This window comes from Mus caroli, chromosome 11 (genome assembly GCF_900094665.2).
Source record: "Mus caroli chromosome 11, CAROLI_EIJ_v1.1, whole genome shotgun sequence".
NCBI classification, from domain to species: domain Eukaryota; kingdom Metazoa; phylum Chordata; class Mammalia; order Rodentia; family Muridae; genus Mus; species Mus caroli.
This window is the reverse complement of record NC_034580.1, coordinates 60,775,168-60,794,867: the sequence shown is the minus strand read 5'-3', so window position 1 is coordinate 60,794,867 and position 19,700 is coordinate 60,775,168. Positions and strand designations below refer to the sequence as shown.

General features: G+C 42.5%; 1 protein-coding gene across 1 annotated transcript in view; it reads left to right on the top strand.

Moving 5' to 3' along the window:
* Nucleotides 1–19,700, top strand: part of Dnah9 (dynein axonemal heavy chain 9) — a 333,710-nt gene that overhangs the window by 142,328 nt on the left and 171,682 nt on the right. Inside the window, exons 34-38 of the mRNA XM_021178488.1 lie at nt 340–448; nt 2,165–2,312; nt 10,329–10,503; nt 15,648–15,821; nt 16,273–16,480. Of these exons, the coding sequence (XP_021034147.1) occupies nt 340–448; nt 2,165–2,312; nt 10,329–10,503; nt 15,648–15,821; nt 16,273–16,480 (814 nt within the window). The remainder of the gene's footprint in view (nt 1–339; nt 449–2,164; nt 2,313–10,328; nt 10,504–15,647; nt 15,822–16,272; nt 16,481–19,700) is intronic.

Genomic DNA, 19,700 nt, shown 5'->3' with positions numbered 1-19,700 from the left:
CCTGACAGAAGAACCTTAAGGGAGAAAGGACTGACTTGCATCAGTTTCATCATGGTGGAAAGACACAATAAGAGCAAACACATGGAGCTGGGGCCTCACATCTTGGTGGATGGGATTTTGAACATGGGACTGGAAATAGCACCCTACTGTAACCCTCACAGGTGACATCAATGACCCACCTCCACCAGGTAGACCCCAAGTCCCAGGGGTTCCATAACCTCCCAACAGCACTGTGAGCTGACAATCAATTGTTCCCATGAGCCTATGGGCCATTTTAGCTTCAAACCATGACAGGACCACAGCTTCCTCCTAAGCGATTATCCCTTCTGTGGATTGCAGGTACTGACCCTGGCAAGCAACGAGAGAATCCCCCTTAACCCCACCATGCGTCTTCTTTTCGAGATCAGCCACCTGCGCACAGCCACACCAGCAACCGTCTCCAGAGCAGGTATGGCTGAGCTGTGAAGTCAAACGGCTCCGTTGAAGAATGTGCTTAAGGATGCACATTGGCTTTGTCATGTGTTGAAGGAAGCTCCAGACAAGAGCTACAAACCTGATCCTTCAAACTCTAGCCAAGTTCTCAACCCTTAAACCATGCCCACAAGAGCAAAAAGACACCATGAGATTTAGGCCACCCACATGGCCTTGTACCTTCAGGAAAAGTGTTCTGTCTAAGGAAGGGGGAATAGCCCCTGATCCATACAACTGTACACGCATGGGAATGTCTTGAGTTGGACGAGATCCAGACCAGGTCTGGCCTCCTTGTCAGTGGAGACAGGCATCATCACTGCTTCTCATTAACTCCTTATGGCAAGTGGCAGTGTGATCCTACCTCTCCCCTGTCTGCACCCACTCAATTTATTAGCAGAGACTAGAGGATAAAAGGGGGCCTTTTTGATGAGATGTTCAGGCTGAAGGTAGGAAGATACAGTTGCTAGGATCTTACTGAAAAACAGAGCAGCCAGACGTGGTGGCCCACACCTTTAATCCCAGCACTCAGGAGGCAGAGGCAGGCAGATTTCTGAGTTCGAGGCCAGCCTGGTCTACAAAGTGAGTTCTAAGACAGGCAGGGCTATACAGAGAAACCCTGTCTCAAAAAACAAACAAACAAACAAACAAACAAACAAAAACAGAGCAGAGCATGAGAACCATAAGGATCCTTTAATGTGATGGGCATATTGGTGGCTGCCATCATGGTGAGATTATACTTGGATTCACAAAACTAACAAGAAGTCTACATTAAATGTGTGACAATTTATATATCATGGATATCTCACTATAACTACTCAAAGCTTTTATAAAATAATATAAAATGAATAAATAACAAAGAAACCAAAGTTTATGATCTCAGACATAATTGTCAGATGTTCTTTAAATAGCTACACTGAGGTTGGTGAACATGGGGCTGGAGAGCAGGTGGCGTCCCTTCTCTGTTCATTTTCCAGGGTGGCTGCGACAGGTGTAACACATTATATACACTTGGTAGCCTTGGAAACAGCAAAAGTGTATTTGCCCATGTTTTCATTAAGTCAAACATACACAATTAAGGACAGCAAGGCTGGGCTCCCTCCAGAGGCTCTTGGGAGCATTAACCCTTGTATCTCTAAGCTTAGGCAGCCCTTAGCCTATGCACTTGGCACTCTAGCTTCTTCTCTCTCTCTCTCTCTCTCTCTCTCTCTCTCTCTCTCTCTCTCTCTCTTTCTCCCTTGTAGTTACATTGACAAATGTCCCATCTAGATAATCTTTGACAATCTCCTTTTAAGATCTTCAGCTTTGTTATATCCAGAAATGGCCTTTGGTAAATACTGCAAACTTGAGAGTGTGCAGCAATTAAGACGTGGACATATCCTTAGGGGACCTCCACTTCCCTCACTGGGCCGACATCCCATTCACATGTTCTGACAACCATTACTGATTAATACCAGCTTTCTTTTCTCCTACCTAGACTTTTTCCCAGGTTCTTCTCCATCACTATTCTCCCTTCATCCTTTGATTTGGCATTAGTCCTCAGCAGCAAATCTATGTACATCTCTAACCTAGGCGAAGTCCCAGGTCCCAGTCCAGTCTTCTGCACATTTTTCATACTGAGAAGTGGTCTTTATTGTATGAAGAATCTACTGACATGCATGGAATATTCACTTAACCATATTTCCTGTGTACTCAGGGATCCTGTACATAAACCCTGCAGACCTTGGATGGAACCCTCCAGTAAGCAGCTGGATTGATCAGAGAGAAGTCCAGACTGAGAGAGCCAACCTGACCATCTTGTTTGACAAATACCTTCCTACCTGCTTGGATACACTCAGAACCAGGTAGGCCAAGAAACAGGAAAAAAAATTTACATCAATAAAGTCATAAAGAACTTTCTGGCTCGAAGTTGAAACCCTGCTGATGTTCTGTCCTGTTCTTAAAACCAGAGTCCTCTAGACACAGCAGTTAGCAGACGAAACACACATTAAGATGGCCATATGATGCCTGTTGTCAACCAGATAGAAATGGAGGAGAGGGAAGAAGGGGGTTGGCTTAAAGTGCTTTTCTTAAGAGCCACCTGGTTCTGTCTATGGGAGACAAATGTCTATAATGGCTGACAGCCATCCTGGACCCAGAGCCTTTGACTTACAGAGCAAGCAGCTGGCCCTCCAACTAAACTAGGTGAAAAGGATACAATTTTCAAGGATGTAGACCTACATCCTGTTCATGACTGTGTGTAATCCTGTGGGATCTAATATGATAGGTCCCTTGACCAGTCCTGCCAAGGCTAGATTCAGGGAGTTTGCTTTTACTCTAACCATTGGCATTAGTCAGGTTTCCATCCCTGCAAAAGAGAAACACCCTAGATAATTAATTTGTGAAGAAGGAAGATTTTCCTTGGCTCCAGATCTGCAGCTTTAGTCCATAATCGGTTGACCCTGTTTTGAGGGTGTCTGTAGAGACACATGGGCAGCGCATGTGTCAGAGCCAAAGCATTCATCTCACATCTGGGAAGTAAAAGAAAGAAGGAACAAATCAGACTGCCATATCTTTGCAAAATCACATCTGCAGTCACCGAGAGGCCCCACTAATCCCCTCTTCTTAAAGGCTCCACTCCCTCCCAATTGCACTAAATTGGAGCCCAGGGTACTAACACATTGGTGCTAGGAGACATTCCAGATGCATACTATAGCACCACCTGTCACTTAAACAAAAGACTAATTATGCTTGACTAAGCAAAGAACTATTAAAGCAAGAATAGGACATAGGTCAACAGAAAGGCTCCCAAGTTTAAAGCCTACTTCTCTCTCTGTTCACTTATAATTTACTGGCTAGTATATGCATTTATGCTCCATTTGATACATTATTCTGTAGCCCCGGGACTTAACACCATAATTTGGCCAAGAATGACGATCAGAGACAATATTGATAAAGCCCACTACTCAATATCTATTTAATCAGTGGCCTGATTCTACTTGCTGACAAGGACAGAGGCAGTTGGGAGGGAGATTTGACCAGGAGGCAAAATCATAGGGGACCCAGACACTCCTACTCTATATACCCTACCCTACCCCCACTCAAAAAAGCACAGACACCCACATTAACAATGCATTCTTTTTACCCAGAAATGGAGCTGTAGCCTACTAGTTGAGATAGTGGTATATTTTAAATAGTTAACCAAACACTGATTCTGTTTTTGATGTTTCTGTTGTGTGTTGTGTTCATGATTACTCTCCTCTTCTGAAGTCTTTGAAAAGCATTCAACATTCAGCCTCTCGTGGCTCTGTGTGCTGCATCCTCCATATATGATGTATCTCTGGAAGCAAGCAGACCCTGGGAGGGGCAGTAATGTCTGAAGCAAGCAAGCAAACACCTTATGCAGCTATAGTACTGAAGAAGGATGAGGTGGTAGCAAGATGGGCTGGTATTGTGTGACACAAGATTTCCTGGAGAGACACAATACACACGTCCTAGATAGGAAGCCCGTAAGAAACCAAAGTATGGATGCCACCAGACCATTGAGTTTTATTAGGGTTACTTGCAGGAATATGAGTGAGACATTACTTATAGAAGCAGAAATGACTCAAAGACAGCTGTATCATCAAAGCCCATCCCAACATGGCAGCAGCTCACAAAAGCTGGGAAGAACCTTGAGGAACCCAGCCGGCAGGCAGTTCAACAGGTTGGAGAGTGGCCCTTCCAAGTGACTTAGTTGCTCTAAACCTTCTCCAGGTATCTAGACTCATTTCTGCTTCTTCCAAGCAGCTAGTCTGGTCTCAGAGTCTTCTTTGCAGCTTGGCCTGTCTGACAGTAACTCTCAGCAGTCTTTCCTGTTTATATACCATTGTGGATGGAGGGACCTATTGAATCCAGGGCTTTCCTGAGTTGTTTATCTTGTACCTTAAAAAGCTTTCCTACAGGATAGAATGTTTCAGTCTCCAAGAAAACTGCTGTACAACAGCTAGTCCCTCTTCTTTTAGTTTCTGCATGGACCCTGGGTGTACCAACACATATAAAAATTGTTTGATTTTGCTGCATATATTCATTATACATGATACTGTGTCACAAAAAGACATTGCCATGCAATTACATATGTTGTACCCTCAGTGGATATCCCTCATATCTATCTTTGTTCTCCCGGAAAAGTTTCACTTTTGTTTCACCATCATGAGTGCATACATGCTCTTACGTGTTTATATAAAATCTAGGAATTGCAAATGAAAAATTATAGTTGTCTTTCTGTAACCAGATTCACTTTCTTAATATAATCATTTCTTAATACAAATAGCATTCATTTACCTACAAATGGCACAACTTCATTCCTTTGTATGACAGGAGAAAAAAAATATATATACACACATATATATGAATATATATATATATATATATATACATATATACGTAAATAATCACATTTTTCCATCCATCCTATCTTGCTGGACAACAGGTTGAGTCTATAATTCAGCTATTGTGGAGAGTGCTTCAACTCTGTGATATGTAGACTTGGATACCCTCCAGTAAGTACCCAGGCATAGTATTGTTGGGTCATATGTTAGGTTGTTGTTAGTGATATCCATAGTAGACTGACTGGTTTACATTCTAGTAGTATATATAAGTGTTCTCTCTTGTCCACATCCTTTACCAGTGGTTGTTATTATTTGTTTTCTCAATGACAGCCATCCTGACTGGAACAAGGTGAACTCTCAGAAATGTTTTGATCTGCATTTCTCTGGTGGCCAATGAAGATGAACATTTTTTCACCTGTGCCCTGACCATTGTACTTCATCTTCTTAGAACTATCTGTTCATTTCATTAGTGCTTCTCCTCCACTGAGTTGTTTGCATTTTTGTTTATTTTTTTCTTATGAATTATAGATAGCAATCTCTATCAGACATATAACTAGAAAAGGTGTTCTTTCTTTCTGTTGACTGTCTTTTCACTTGATTATTTCCTGTTCTGCATGGAAGCTTTATAATTTCATGAGTTTCTGCTGATCAATCATTGACATTATTTTCTGAACAATTACAGTCCTATTCAGAAACTCCTCGCTTATGACTATATCCTGAAATATTTCCCTACTTTTGTCTCTACCAGTGTCAAGGTTTCAGGTCTTACATTATGATCATCAATGATTTGAAGTTAATTGTTTTGCAGGTTGACAAATGGGAATCTAGTTTCATTATTCCACACAGAGAGATTCAGTTTTCTCAGTACCATTTGTTGATAAAGGGCTGTGTTTCCTCCAATGTGTACTTTGTTGTCTGTATCTATATGGGTTTGATATAGAGACTCTTAGTTATATCTGTTGCTCTATATCCCTGCTTTTTTTTTTTAATCAATATCTTGCTGTCTTTGTCACTATGGCTTTGTAGCATGATTTGAGATCAGGTGATGTGATATTTCTGGCTGTGTTATATTATATCTCCTTAAGATTGGTTTATATCCATGCCATTGTGTGTTTCAATACAGACTTAATTTTTTCTAGTTCTGAGACAAATGTCATTAGAACGCTTATAGATATTACACTGAATATCTAGATTCCTTCTGTAACACATTCACATTGTTAATTATTTTCATCCATGAGTACTGATGGCCTTTATAGCTTCTGATATCTTGTTTGGTTTCTTTCCTAGATATTCCATGTTCTCCTTATAGAGGTCTTTTGCTTCCTTAGTTTGGTTAGGTTAAGGTTTATTTTTGAAAAAATTATGAACACGAGTGTTTCCCACATTTCTTTCTTGGCATGCTGGTTATGGGTATTTAGAAAGGATATTAGTTTTGATAATATTTTATACTTAAGAATTTCATGTAATATTTTCCAATCACATTTATTTCACCCTCTTTGAACTCCTCCCAGACCCATGTCTCTGATCTGCCATGGGTCATAAACTTGACAAAAACTGATGCTTCCTCTCCCAGCAGCTACCAAATACCAATAGCTCCTCACCCAGGTCAGGGCTTTTCTCCAACCTCCTTTCTTCCAGGCTTTTGTCTGGCCTAAGCTCATGTTAGTCTTGTATATGTACTCATGGTTATTTTAAATTCATACATTCAACCACCCTGCATATCAAAAACCAACCAACCAACTAAACAAACAACAACAAAACAAATACTTGTTCCTTATAGCTGCCTACTATCTCTGGCTCTCATAATCTTTCTACACCTCCCACCCCTTCTGCTATAACCCCTTAGCCTTTCAGGGAGATGTACAGACTTCTAGTTTGTGGCTTAACACACCACAGTCTCTTATTCTTTGCCACTGAACAGTAGTGAGGCTCTGGGTTACTCCCCATCTACCGCAAGAAGCTTCTCAAGTGAGAATTGAGAGATGCACTAATCTAATCTATGGGTACAGCAATGAGTCATAGGAGTTGTTTGGGTACTGTGTCTGTTTAGCAGAATGTTAGTAGGTTTTCCCCTAGGGCCTATGACCTATCTAACCACAGATCCTTTGCCCCAGTATGATTCTGATTTTGTATATTAGTTTTTATGAAAATATGAATCATATCTAAGAGTTTCCTTAGGGAGTTGTTATATCATCTACACATTAGGATACTCTGACTTCTTTTCCCAATCATATTTCTTTCATTTACTCTAGCTAAGACTTCAAGTGCTATTCTGAGCAAGTGTGGACACCCAACCTGCCTTAACCCTGACTTAAAAAGGAATGCTTTGAGGTTTACCCACTTACTGTGATGTTGGCTATAGGCTTTTTGATATGCAGATGTTGTTATTTGGAGATGTATTTCTTTTGTTCCCAGTGTTTTCAAAGCTTTTATTATGAAGACACTTGGATTTTGTCAAAAGCTGATTCTGCATCTTCTGGCATGGTCACATGCAAAGTTGGCATTAGGTATAAAGCAAAGGAGGGATCAATGTGGAAGAGATAGCTGGGTGGGGAGAGAGCATGATTTTAGTCTGTCATACTCTGAGGGTTCCAAACCTTAAGTCCTTCAGTATTCCTTCCCAGGCACCCAGACACTGGCCACACCTCTTGGTGGGCTTCAGGAATCTGGCAGTAACACTGACTCTTCCCCAGGCAGTCCTTCCTCATGTTCTCCACACCACTTATTCCTCTGCAGTCTCTGGCTCTGATTATGTTTCCACCTCACTGACTACCATGCATGGCTCTGACTTGTGGTTTCTTCCCAGCAGTCTAAAACAATTCTAGACCAGGTTCACTATAGCATCCTATGACACTTGTTCTCAGTCTCTCGAGAACTGGCTTGCAGATGGCCTTGTGCCACCCAACCACCAGCTCAGCATGGGTCTTTGTAAGATGGCTTTTCACAGCTGCTCCTCTACAGTGCTAAGAAGAGAGGATTCTCCCAGTATGGCTCCTCTTCCTGCCATTACAGCACACTCTGGTAGTCTCACTAAAACATCTGTTTCAAAAAGTATGGTACAGACTTCCTGAGGCTCTTTGCCTTAAGCTGTGCCTACTGCTGCCTGCTGTTGGCACTCTCTCTTACTAGGGGATGGAAAACTCCCTAACATGCCAAGATCCCTCTGCTTTGTAAAATTTCCCAGTTGATTTGCTATTAAAGCTATATGTATTGGAAACATGCCACCCATCTCTTCTGAGCTGTTATCAAACTTCTCCCAGTTTATTCCCTGAAGATACTGGCAGCCTGCGTGTCACTGATCATCTGAGAGCTCATGTAGTAAGGGTCTTTAGTATAATTCATTCAATAAAGTTTAACTATAAATCAACTTTAGGGTCCCTGCAAAACTGTTTTATAGAGCTGGTTCCTCTCCTGCCCTTGAGTAAGATCTAGGTGTGAGATAAGTATGGCCCCACATGTGTGTAATTGTGAAACTGAGGAAGGTGTGGTGAGATTGAGTTACAAGACTGGTACAAGATTGAGTTACTTGCCAAAATGACTGTCTCGAACAAACAAATACTTACAAAAGATCGGAGTCAATGGTTGCAGGGCTTCAGGTCATTCATTGGTAATAAATATTTGTATACTCACTTCTAGTTACACACACACACACACACACACGCACATGCACCATATGTGCATGCAGCAGTGTACTGAAAACTTAGAGAACCAGACCTTATTTACAATGGGGACTTCTGATTTAGAAGCACTGCCCCATGGTGAGGAAGGGCAGTGTTCATCTTCTGTTCTTTCCCATCTGTAAAAGCACCGTCTCATCCCTCAGAGCTGAAAGAAGACAGTGCAAAAAGAAAGGGGGCATGTCACTTGGCTGGAACTGTGTATCCATGGCTACTATAACTATAGCTCTCAAAATCTAACTCCTTCCTTTGGGACACGTGGGAGCTCCTTGTAGCCCTCCTCATCACTAGTCTCTCCCGTCTACTCTTCTTGAAAGAAATGTGTCCAACTCATTTATCCAGTGATGTGCTATTGGTCATGCAAAATTCTGCAAGGTGACTCTATAGCCTGCAAACAGCCCTGAATACATGTGGATCTCACTGGAAACCCCAAAACCTTTTCCTCTCCCTTGCTTTGACAAACTGGAGCTCAGGATGCCTCAGCAGAAACCTCTCTACAAATGATCTCAGATCCATGAGCCCCTTGTGTTTCTCAGACATCAGAATTTCCAGCTCAGAGCAACCCAACTGAAGCCTGTTCCCTGCTTTTCCCTCAGGAAAAACCCTCGCCTCCCTGTGGGACATAGTGTATCTGCCGAAAACCAAAGTTCTCACTGAAATCACCTTGACCCTCAATACCACTAAGAAGGCCAGAGGTCAGAGTTGCTAGTTGGTCCCACCTGGCTTGTCTGGAACCACATTTTGTAGTAGAGAGGCAACTGGTATCTTTTATTCTGGTGCCTTATCCAATATAGAGCCAGAGATGATGACATTTTATTATTCTGTCATAAGTATGTATTGAACAAGTGATGAATGGGTCATTAGGGGTTGCCTTCCTCATTACTCATGGAAGTTATGTCTACCATTAGACCACACATGCGTGCTGTTGTAAAAACTACAGACAGATTACAAGCAGCTGCAAACAAAAGAGTTGGAGAAAGGAGATGCCAGTCAACTTAGAGGCCCAAAGGCAGTAAATGAGTTTTAAGATGACTGTTGGTAGTGCTGTTCATCTGGTAATACTGGATAACAGTGACTGCCTCCCACAGCCTAGTAGGACAGCACCCCATAGCAAAATGTAATATGAACTGGCTATATGTTTACATGATGTATACTGTCCACACAGTTGGAGGAATAGAAGGGTGTGTGTGTGTGTGTGTGTGTGTCAGAGAGAGAGAGAGAGANAGAGAGAGAGAGAGAGAGAGAGAGAGAGAGAGAGAGAGAGAGAGAGAGAGAGAGAGAGAGAGAGAGAGAGAGAGGTGGTATGAGAGTAACTATATGGCCATATGAGTGTGTGCACATGCATGTGTGTATGTGTACATTCACAGATGGTGCTGGAGATTGACCCAGGATCTTGTGTATAGTGAGCAAGTTCTCTACCACTAAGCTACATCCTCAGAATTTAGCTCTTTTTTAGGGGCTTTGAAGAAATTGCATGATGGGCAAAAACATAGATGCTGGTTCATTTTGTTCCACACCTGCATTCCCCAAATAAATTTCCATGCAAACAAAGGAGAAGATAGGAATAGAAGGTATCAGAGGAGAGATGAGACAAGAAACCTTATCTCAGAAGGCTCCATCAGGCTCAACTCTAAAAGGAAACTGACCCTAGAGTACCTGAGGATAGAGAAGGCCCACACATGATCCTTTGTGCTCCCAAGGAACATAAAAAATGCCATGAGCTTCCATGGAAACCAATGGTCTTCCATGGCTGTGTAGTTGTGTCTCAAGAGCAGAATGCTCATGGAGTCTTAGCTCCTCTCTCTCTCTTTCTCCCTCTCCCCTCTCTCTGCAGATTTAAGAAGATAATTCCAGTCCCAGAGCAGAGTATGATCCAGATGCTGTGCTACCTCCTTGAGTGCCTCCTGACAGAGGAAGATATCCCTGCAGACTGCCCCAAGGAAATATATGAACTCTATTTTGTGTTTGCTGCCATCTGGGCATTTGGCAGTGCTGTGGTCCAAGATCAGGTAAGATAGCACACTGAGATCAACAGCATGTTGTAGTATACAGCAGCAAAAACTGACACTCCCACAGACTTGGAGGGTAGGCTACTAAACTTTGCGGTTATTTGAAATCACCGGAGTAGTTTCTTGCACATTGTGCTACTAACGGCATGGATCCCTTGGCAGAGGCCTCACAGGCTGAGACAGAGGAGAGTGTGGTGTATTTGGAGCTATTACTTTCTGAGTTGAGGAGCACACCTCTGCTTTTGTGGAAAGCTGTGCAGTGTTGGGGCTTAGACAACTGTGGGGATGTATATATGATGCTCTGTCAGATGACTTGGACTTTATAGAGAGGGGTCAGAGGATGTTGTACTATAGAAATCTAAATGGAAGGACTGTCTTCACCCTTCTAGAATCTTCAAAAGCATGTGCTACTCTGTAGCCAGCCAGAGTTCTCCAGGGAGTCTCTATATCCCTTAAGCACAGAGAAGGTCAGGCATATGTTAACTGTAAGTAGGAAACCAAGTAACATTTGCCATTGGGTGGTGATCACTGTAGCCTCATGTTGTTGATGAAGAGAGACACTGACTCAGACAATGACCCCAGCATTCAATTCCCTAACCCTTCCCATATTCATAGCCCCTTTCTTTACTTTAGTATGTCTGATCTAGACATAACATATTCAAGAGTATACAAACCAGTGTTTTTTCACTGAGTCTAGCTATCGTGCAATGTTATGAAGATGTCAAGAACATGGACTATTGTGAGCAAATTTTAAAATCCACATTAAATTGTTATTAACCATGGGCACGATTCTATATAGATTTGTTCATTGTAGACTTATTCACCTGGTAAGAATGAAACATTTGGCAAAGGCTTACTACTTTCTGTTCCCCACACTCTCTGGCAAATACTATTCCATCCTCTGCTTCTAGGCATTTGGATACTTTTTACATTCATCGTATATGGAGGGTCAGTCCTTCCATGTTGGGCTTATTTCACTTAACACCTCCCTGTTAACTTTACCCTGTCATAAAGAGATTGTATGCTTGGTATGCTTATCCCAAAACACAACGGTCATAGTAGAAATCCGAGGAGTGGAAGGTGACTGGGAGGCATTGCAGAGGTTTGTGCATTGACGATAGTAATGACTTCATGGGTATGTGCTTAGCTCCAAACACTAAATTGTACCCATTGAATATGTGTAGCTCCACTTATTAATAAGGAGTTCAACAGTAAACCACCAAGAATAGAAAGAAAATGAGAAGGAAAAAAGAAAGAAGGGTAACAGAAAAGGAAAAGAGAAAACAGTGTTTGAATTGTAACTGTCACTACTACCTGGGATACTGTGAGTGAGATATTCAACCTGTCTCTTCCTTGTTCTCCCCTGCCCACCTACCTCCCACCCCCCATGTGTCCAGAGGATAATGACAGCTCCTGGGTTGTTGATGATGGTATTGTTCTAATTGCCTAATGTGGATACTTGGAAGGTTCTAAGAATAGTGCTGGTGTCAATACATGTTTGCTAGCAATAGTCTCCTAACCTAAATATTTAGCTCTACAGAAGTATTTGGTACTGTCTAACAACTAGAAGCCAGACAAGCTGTAATTATCAGAGTTATGATTTATTCCCTCTGATCCAGCTGTGTGTGTATATGTGTGTGAACACGTGTGTGTGTGCCTGCACATGTATGCACATACATGTAGACATCAGGAGTCAGTGTCACATATCCCCCCTCAACTACCCTTCAACTTATTTTTGAAATAGTTTCTTACTGTGATCTGAGGCTCATCAACTAACCTAGATCAACTAGCTGGCCAGTATGCCCTAGAGACCTAGGCATGCACTGCTGTGCTCAACTTTTGTATGAGTGTGGGATCTTGAACTTGGAGTCCCATGTTTGTGTGGCAAGCACTTGACCAACTAACACATCTTCCAAGCCCTCTAGAGCTCTTTTGTCCAAGAAAACTGAAAACATTCAGACTTGCCAGACAAAGCCATATTTGAAAACTCTGAAAAGACAAGGAGTGAGGAATAAACACTGTCTGGTCATGGGGAAATCTCTTGTTCTAGCACCAATCCACTATTGCATGTTGTGCAGTCTTCAGACTGCTTTGAAGTTCCACTCCTAAGATTTCTAGTACTGTCATGAAACATTATGACCAAAAAGCAACTTGGAAAGGAAAAGTTTTATTTGGCTTATACTTCATTGGAGGAAGTCAGGATAGCAGTTCAAGCAGGGCAGGAACCTGGAGACAGGAGCAGATGTAGAGGCCCATGGAGGGGTGCCGCTTACAGGCTTGCTTCCCTTGGCTTGCTCAGTCTGTCTTCTTATAAAATTTAGGGCTACCAACCCAGGGATGGCACCACCTACAATGGGATGGGCCCTCTGCCATTGATCACTGATGAAGAAAATGTTGTGTCTCATGGATGCATTTTCTCAGCTGAGGATCCTTTCTCTCTGATGACTCTTATTGTTGTCAAGTTGACACACAAAAGTAGCCAGTACACCCTCAAAGACAGAGTGTGCAGGTTGGATGAGACTTGAAATTTTTTTCAAAATGCAGAGACCTATGCTTTCTATCAAATATAGTCTCTAGCCTTCCAGCTGCTGAGATGTCAGGTAGCAACTCCTGGGCTTCTCATCTACATTGGCAGTGGGGTAGCAGGATAAGGACAACTGATCAATTTTCCAATCTATGTAGAGGTATTTAAATCTACTCCACTCTTTCTAAAAGCCTGGAAGAAAACACTCTCCCAGGTGTTTTAAACTCTTGGAACTATGACCAGCCATGCTGGCCCACAGAGAGAGACACAGTAGAAAGCTTTTAGCACCAGGGAGTGCCTGGAATCCCACATAACCTACATTAAAGCCAAACACCAAAGAGTGATATAAATTAGAGAATAGGAATTTGGCCAGATATTTGCATCAGCACTACTAATGGTGCCTCAATTAACTAGCTGTCAGTAAGACCACACACCAAACAAAAATGGAGCCTATGCCTGTGTGGAAAGTTCAATTTAAAAAGCAAAATAGTAACACATTACTGGTGAATGCTTTGCAACAATCACAGAAAGTGATCTCCCACAGGGACATTGTAGAGAGAGAGCAAGACTGGGGGTGAGAGCTTATATATACAAAACAGGGATCATTCTAACTAGCCAGCACAATTCAGAGCATTGTGATGACTGAATGTGGTGAAATCAGACCCCAAACTCTATAAATGGGATGCCAGTAATGTGTGTTACTGTTATGTAGTTTAAAGAGCATGACTATAGCAGAACATGAAGCACACAAGAGACTGGATTTTATAAAAATGCATTCCTACAATAAGCCCCTATAGAGCTGAGGGAACCAATGGCTCAGCCAGCTGTGGTCACCCTGTCTCTAGAGTGGAAGCTTAGAGTAAATGCCAAATTATGGGGTTGGCAGATTATGGGGTTGGCAGGAAGACGAATTAGAGCTCTTAGCCCAGCCCGGTCAAGAACTAACCAGATAGATCAAGGATGAATTGAGGCGAGATGCAGAAAGGATTCTTTCCAGAAGCAGCCTCACCTTGAGATCTCCCTTTTAACCAAAATGGTCTCCAAAGACTTCATCCATGAGTTCAAATGGGGTTTTCTCTGGGATTATGGTTAGCAAACGGCAGCATCCCCTTAATCTGAATTGAAATCAGAATCAGAACTACACATAAACCTATCAATATCATTGGCCTCTTTCCATTCTCATTTCTTATTTTTGGTTCAGTTTTTCTATTTTGCTTGGCTGTTAGGTTCTTATTGTTTTGAGACAGGGTTCCACTCTATAGGCCAGGCTGGCCCTAAACTCTTGATCTACCTGCCTCCTCTTCTGGATCACTGGACTCACATGTTCCACCAGGTCAGCTTACATCCTCATTTTGAAACAAAGGAATTCTATTACTTAGAAGACAGTAAATGAGAAGTACCCCACTACCATCAGGATTCAGATTCATTCCTCCACACTCATCTAGACTTAGAATGCTGTCTCTGCCCCACCCTCCCTGGGTGTCTCCAACAATGGTCAGTCTATCTTTTCTTTGATATTTCCTATGCCTGGGTATTTGCAGCATGCTGGATAGTTGCTAGGTTTTAACTTGGACACAATGGAATGCTTGGATGGTCAACTCTACCTCTAAGGGTTTGTGCTTTATATTAAGGCATTGAAATTTTAACACACAGCCTATTATTTCTGTCAGAAAGACCAATAGGCTTTATCTCCTCTGCTGTTTTTGGATTTCCTATTAAGTCTTGAAGGAGGCGTTTCTAAGGTTCTTTTCTAAAGCCTTCATCTTAACAGTACAAAAGTGAGACCCAGAAGGATATAACTAGCCTCTGTGGCTCTTCTTGCTCAACTGCTCTGTGTTTTTGCTATCAGCCTTTATTTAGGTCATGAAATTGCCCAGTTTCAGATGTCTTGGAAGTGGTTTCTTTCTTCAGGAGGTTATGGTTTACACTTGTTCTTCCAGTTGTCAAGGGGGTTCCTTACCCCCTCTGTGTTCTTATGCCTTCCCCCTTTCAATGCTTTCTGCTCTTGGGGAGCTGTGATGCATTCCAGTGCCAATGTTGTAACCACATTGTCAACCCAAGTGCTTCTATGTGGTCCTCTTACTTCATTTTCTTTGTACCAAATGCTAGGTTATTTCTAAAGAATATAAGTTTAGCTCTTGGTTTGGAGGCCAGACTTCTGGGAGCCTGGCACTGCACCTGCTTTCTTGATATATCACAATAGGGCAGAGGGGGCATTCCATGGATAACAGAGCAAATTGCTAGCTTAAGTCTCTCTTCTTTGAAAACTACCATGAAGGTCCTCCCATGTGGCTTTATCTCACCTCAATTCTCCTTTCCATGAAACCCCATTACACATGACTTGAGACATCAACTCTCTAGCATATAAGTGCTAGGACACATACAAACCCTAGCAACTGCCAGAGGGCAGCCTCTGCCTTAGGGTATCCCCTGCCTTCTGGTCCTGGACAGACTTGATGCTCCAGGAGCTCTGTCTTTCCAGGCAACTGCTCCATCCTAAAGATATACATAGACAAGAACTCTTTGTGCCCCTACCCCAACGTTTATCAGTACCAGAGCTACCTACATGGACCCCTTGGGCTCTATCAGACCTGCACTTTGACCTGCTTTGTTTTTGCAGCTTGTAGACTACCGGGCAGAGTTCAGCAAATGGTGGCTGACTGAGTTTAAAACAGTCAAGTTTCCTTCCCAAGGAACTGTCTTTGACTACTACATAGACCCAGAGACCAAGAAATTTGAGCTCTGGGCCAAGCTCATCCCCCAATTTGAATTTGACCCAGAGATGCCTTTGCAGGTAAGTGGGAGGAATGGCCAACCAATGGCATGGTGCCCATGAGGGTGCTCAGCAGCGACCCCTGTTGGTATCGAGTGCTTGACCTTGTATAAACCAGTTGGTCCCCAGTTGTATTCTTTTTCAACTCATACGTGCAATGAACTCCCAAGGTCCCCTGTAGGAAAGGAAGCAAATAGAGAACCCAGTGAGTATCATTAGGGATGGAGGACAGGAGATAGCAAGGCCAGATGATACTGTTGTCCCTTTGGAGATACCTTAGAGAGTCAGAGAACACTCTTTACTGAACTCCATGGTGCAATAACAGGGGGTTTACAAGGTGGACACATAGTAGATGTTAGGAAAGATACTCAGACCAATCCTTATTAGGCAGGCTTCCCTATGACAGAATCTCTTCTTCTCGAGTGTCCCAGAACATAATGTTGTGTGACATGCCTATCACATTCTGTTCCAGGCTTGTTTGGTACACACAAGTGAGACCATCCGGGTGTGCTACTTCATGGAGCGGCTCATGCAACGGCGGCGGCCGGTTATGCTAGTTGGCCCTGCAGGCTCAGGCAAGTCTGTGCTGGTGGGAGCAAAGCTGTCCAGCCTTAACCCTGAGGAATACATGGTGAAAAATGTGCCCTTCAACTACTATACTACGTCAGCAATGCTGCAAGGTAAGCAGCCCCAGGGCCTGGAGTGTGAGCCACTAAAAGACCAACAGAGCTCTCAGGGCTGGACCTCCATCACCCACAGCACTGCTTCCTCCCTCGCCCCACACACCTCTGTCCCTTGTCCCCAGCATCCCTTAACACTTCCTCCTCCTAGCTTTTTCCCTGTGCCCTATGGCCCATTACATTCAATCAGAATAGTCTTATGACTTCGCAGTCATCCCAGCACCATATGGAGGTCTGCATGGGCTTGTAGGCTCAGGTGCTAGGAGCATCCACAGATATGACTTCATCCATCCCTCGAATCTGGTAGATAGGATCAGAAGCTCAGGTTAGGAAGCTGGCTGCTTACTGTCATACCAAGAAGAACCTCATTATGCATCCCATCTTTGGAATTTTCTTGGGGTCAGTGGTGAGCTAAGCCTGGGTGTTCATTCACTGGCTCTGAGTGGAGGTGGGATCAGTGCAGACCTCTGCCCTATGCTGACCACTTTTCATTGGTCCTCTCTTATAAGAAGGTCTCAATTTATGAAGAAATACTCTACACATTAAAGAAAAACATTTCTAAGTTTTGGATGGTAGTACAGGTTTGTAATCTCCACACCTGGAGGCAGAGGCAAGAAGGGCAAGCCAAGTCCATCACCAGTGTGGACTATGAAATGAGTTCCAGAGTAGTTTGAGCTACAGAGTAAATCCCTGTCTCAGAAAACAAAGCAAATCAAGCACACTTTCTTTCAAAGATCCATCCAAGATAATGCGTCAGCAAAATAGAGGTAGAAGTGAGGCTGGAGGAACCCCTGTCCTGCCAATTGTAGCTGCAAGAGTTGTAGAAAGCTTACACACATATGCACACATGCACACATATAAGACACATACATGCACACATATCATGCACACACACACAAACACATGGACACATACATGCACATATGCATAACAAACAGAAACACACACGTGCACATGCATACCTACAAGCAGACACACATGCACACATGCATGCACACACACTAAGCACATGTATACATAACACACACAAACATAAAGACACACATGCAAGCATACACATATACATAACAGACACACATACATAAAACACACAGACATGCACTCATGCACACACACATACAAACACTGACATGAAAAACTATAATGTAGGTACTTAGACAGAAGATGCTTGTATATCTGACAATAAGTGATAGTCTGAACTAAGTCATTATCATTTTGCTTGGGACTTGTTAGCTTTAACTTTTTTGTGTGATAAGCTTAAACCTATAAAGGGAATACTCTCACTACAGCCCATTGCAAGATACTAATACAGTGTTGGAGATGGAGTCATTGGGAAATAGATGCCCCACCATGCCCGCTGCTCCATACCCTCTCAGAAAGGAAAGAACCTCCAGGGCATAAGATGATGGTAAAAAGACAGCCAGTTCATTAAGGTGTGAGTTTTATGGTTTATCCCATTATTCTTATTATAGTTACATATGAGTTTATTCTTTTTAAATAATGGTCTTGTTGAACATGCAGCCCAAGTGCTGGGAGCAATGGTTCTGCCAACAATTGGAAAGGGGAAAGCTGGAGACCTGGGTGTCAAGGGGAAATGAAGCATTGAATGACACCTATGAATTCCCTAGACAGGTACCTGGGCTCACTCAACAAAGAGGGGAACTAGTGCAGGCACTGTGCAAACCTCCTAGTCTGACAGCTCAGTGTTTCACTGCAGCTAGAATGGAAAGCACTGTGGATTAAGAAGACTAAAGCACTCATCTTTGCTACACAAGACTGGTGGCAGATTGGCAGAAACAATGGGTGTTTACAATGAACTTGCAATGGTGGGAGAGATGGATATAACCTAATTATTCACATAGTGGAGTTATTTGCAGAATTACAGAAAGTTTCACAAAGGTAAAGTTGGAATTATTTCCACAACACTGTCAAGAGAAAAAAAGGGAGATACAGGCTACAGGCCGGTGTGTGTACCACTCTCTATATGATGGTTTAAAATATATAAATGTAATATTTCTTTTATAGTATATTTACCATATAATATATACTATATTTCATATATGATTATATAATATATAATAAATATAAGATGTGTATGTATCCACACGTGTGTGTGTGTGTGTGTGTGTGTGTGTGTGTGTCTGCACTCATGTGCACATATACACACATACACATTGGGGGATAAAACTGTTTAAATATTTTTTAAAGAAAATAGAAAAATATACTACTCTTAACTTACAGAACTTATAAGCATATTATATACAATGGCTATACACCATGCACATATAGTTATCTCCAGAAGGACATGTAAGAAACTGGTAATTGCAGTTGTCCCTGTCAGGGGGGAACTAAACACCAAGAGTGGGATGGATAATTATATGTTTCTTAAAGTATTAAATATTTCAAGAGTGCAAAAAAGTAAAGACTATGACATAACAGGTGCCCATTTACCACCTCACAGATTCAAAAGGTGTAACACACCTGCCTCCGCCCACCCTCCTCCCCATTCCTGGTTAATGTGAATTCCAAAACCAATGTATATCAGTCAAGCCCTCTATACCCACCCGTACTCATAAAACATATAGTGTTCTTGTATATGTTTAAACTCTATATCATACTATCTCTTTGGCAGCTTACTTTATTTTTCTTAATTTTTTATTAGGTATTTTCTTCATTTACATTTCCAATGCTATCCCCAAAGTACCCCCATACCCACCCCACTCCCCTACCCACCCACTCCTATTTCTTGGCCCTGGCATTCCCCTGTACTGAGGCATATAAAGTTTGCAAGTCCAAGGGGCCTCTCTTCCCAATGATGGCCGACTAGGCCATCTTCTGATATATATGCAGCTAGAGACATGATCTCTGGGGGGTACTGCTTAGTTCATATTGTTGTTCCACCTATAGGGTTGCAGACCCCTTTAGCTCCTTGGGTACTTTCTCTAGCTCCTCCATTGGGGGCACTATGATCCATCCAATAGATGACTGTGAGCATCCACTTCTGTGTTTGCTAGGCCCCAGCATAGCCTCACATGAGACAGCTATATTAGTGTCCTTTCAGCAAAATCTAGCTAGTGTGTACAATGGTGTCAGCATTTGGAGGCTGATTATGGGATGGATCCCCGGGTATGGCAGTCTCTAGATAGTCCATCCTTTTGTCTCAGCTCCAAACTTTATCTCTGTAACTCCTTCCATGGGTGTTTTGTTCCCAATTCTAAGA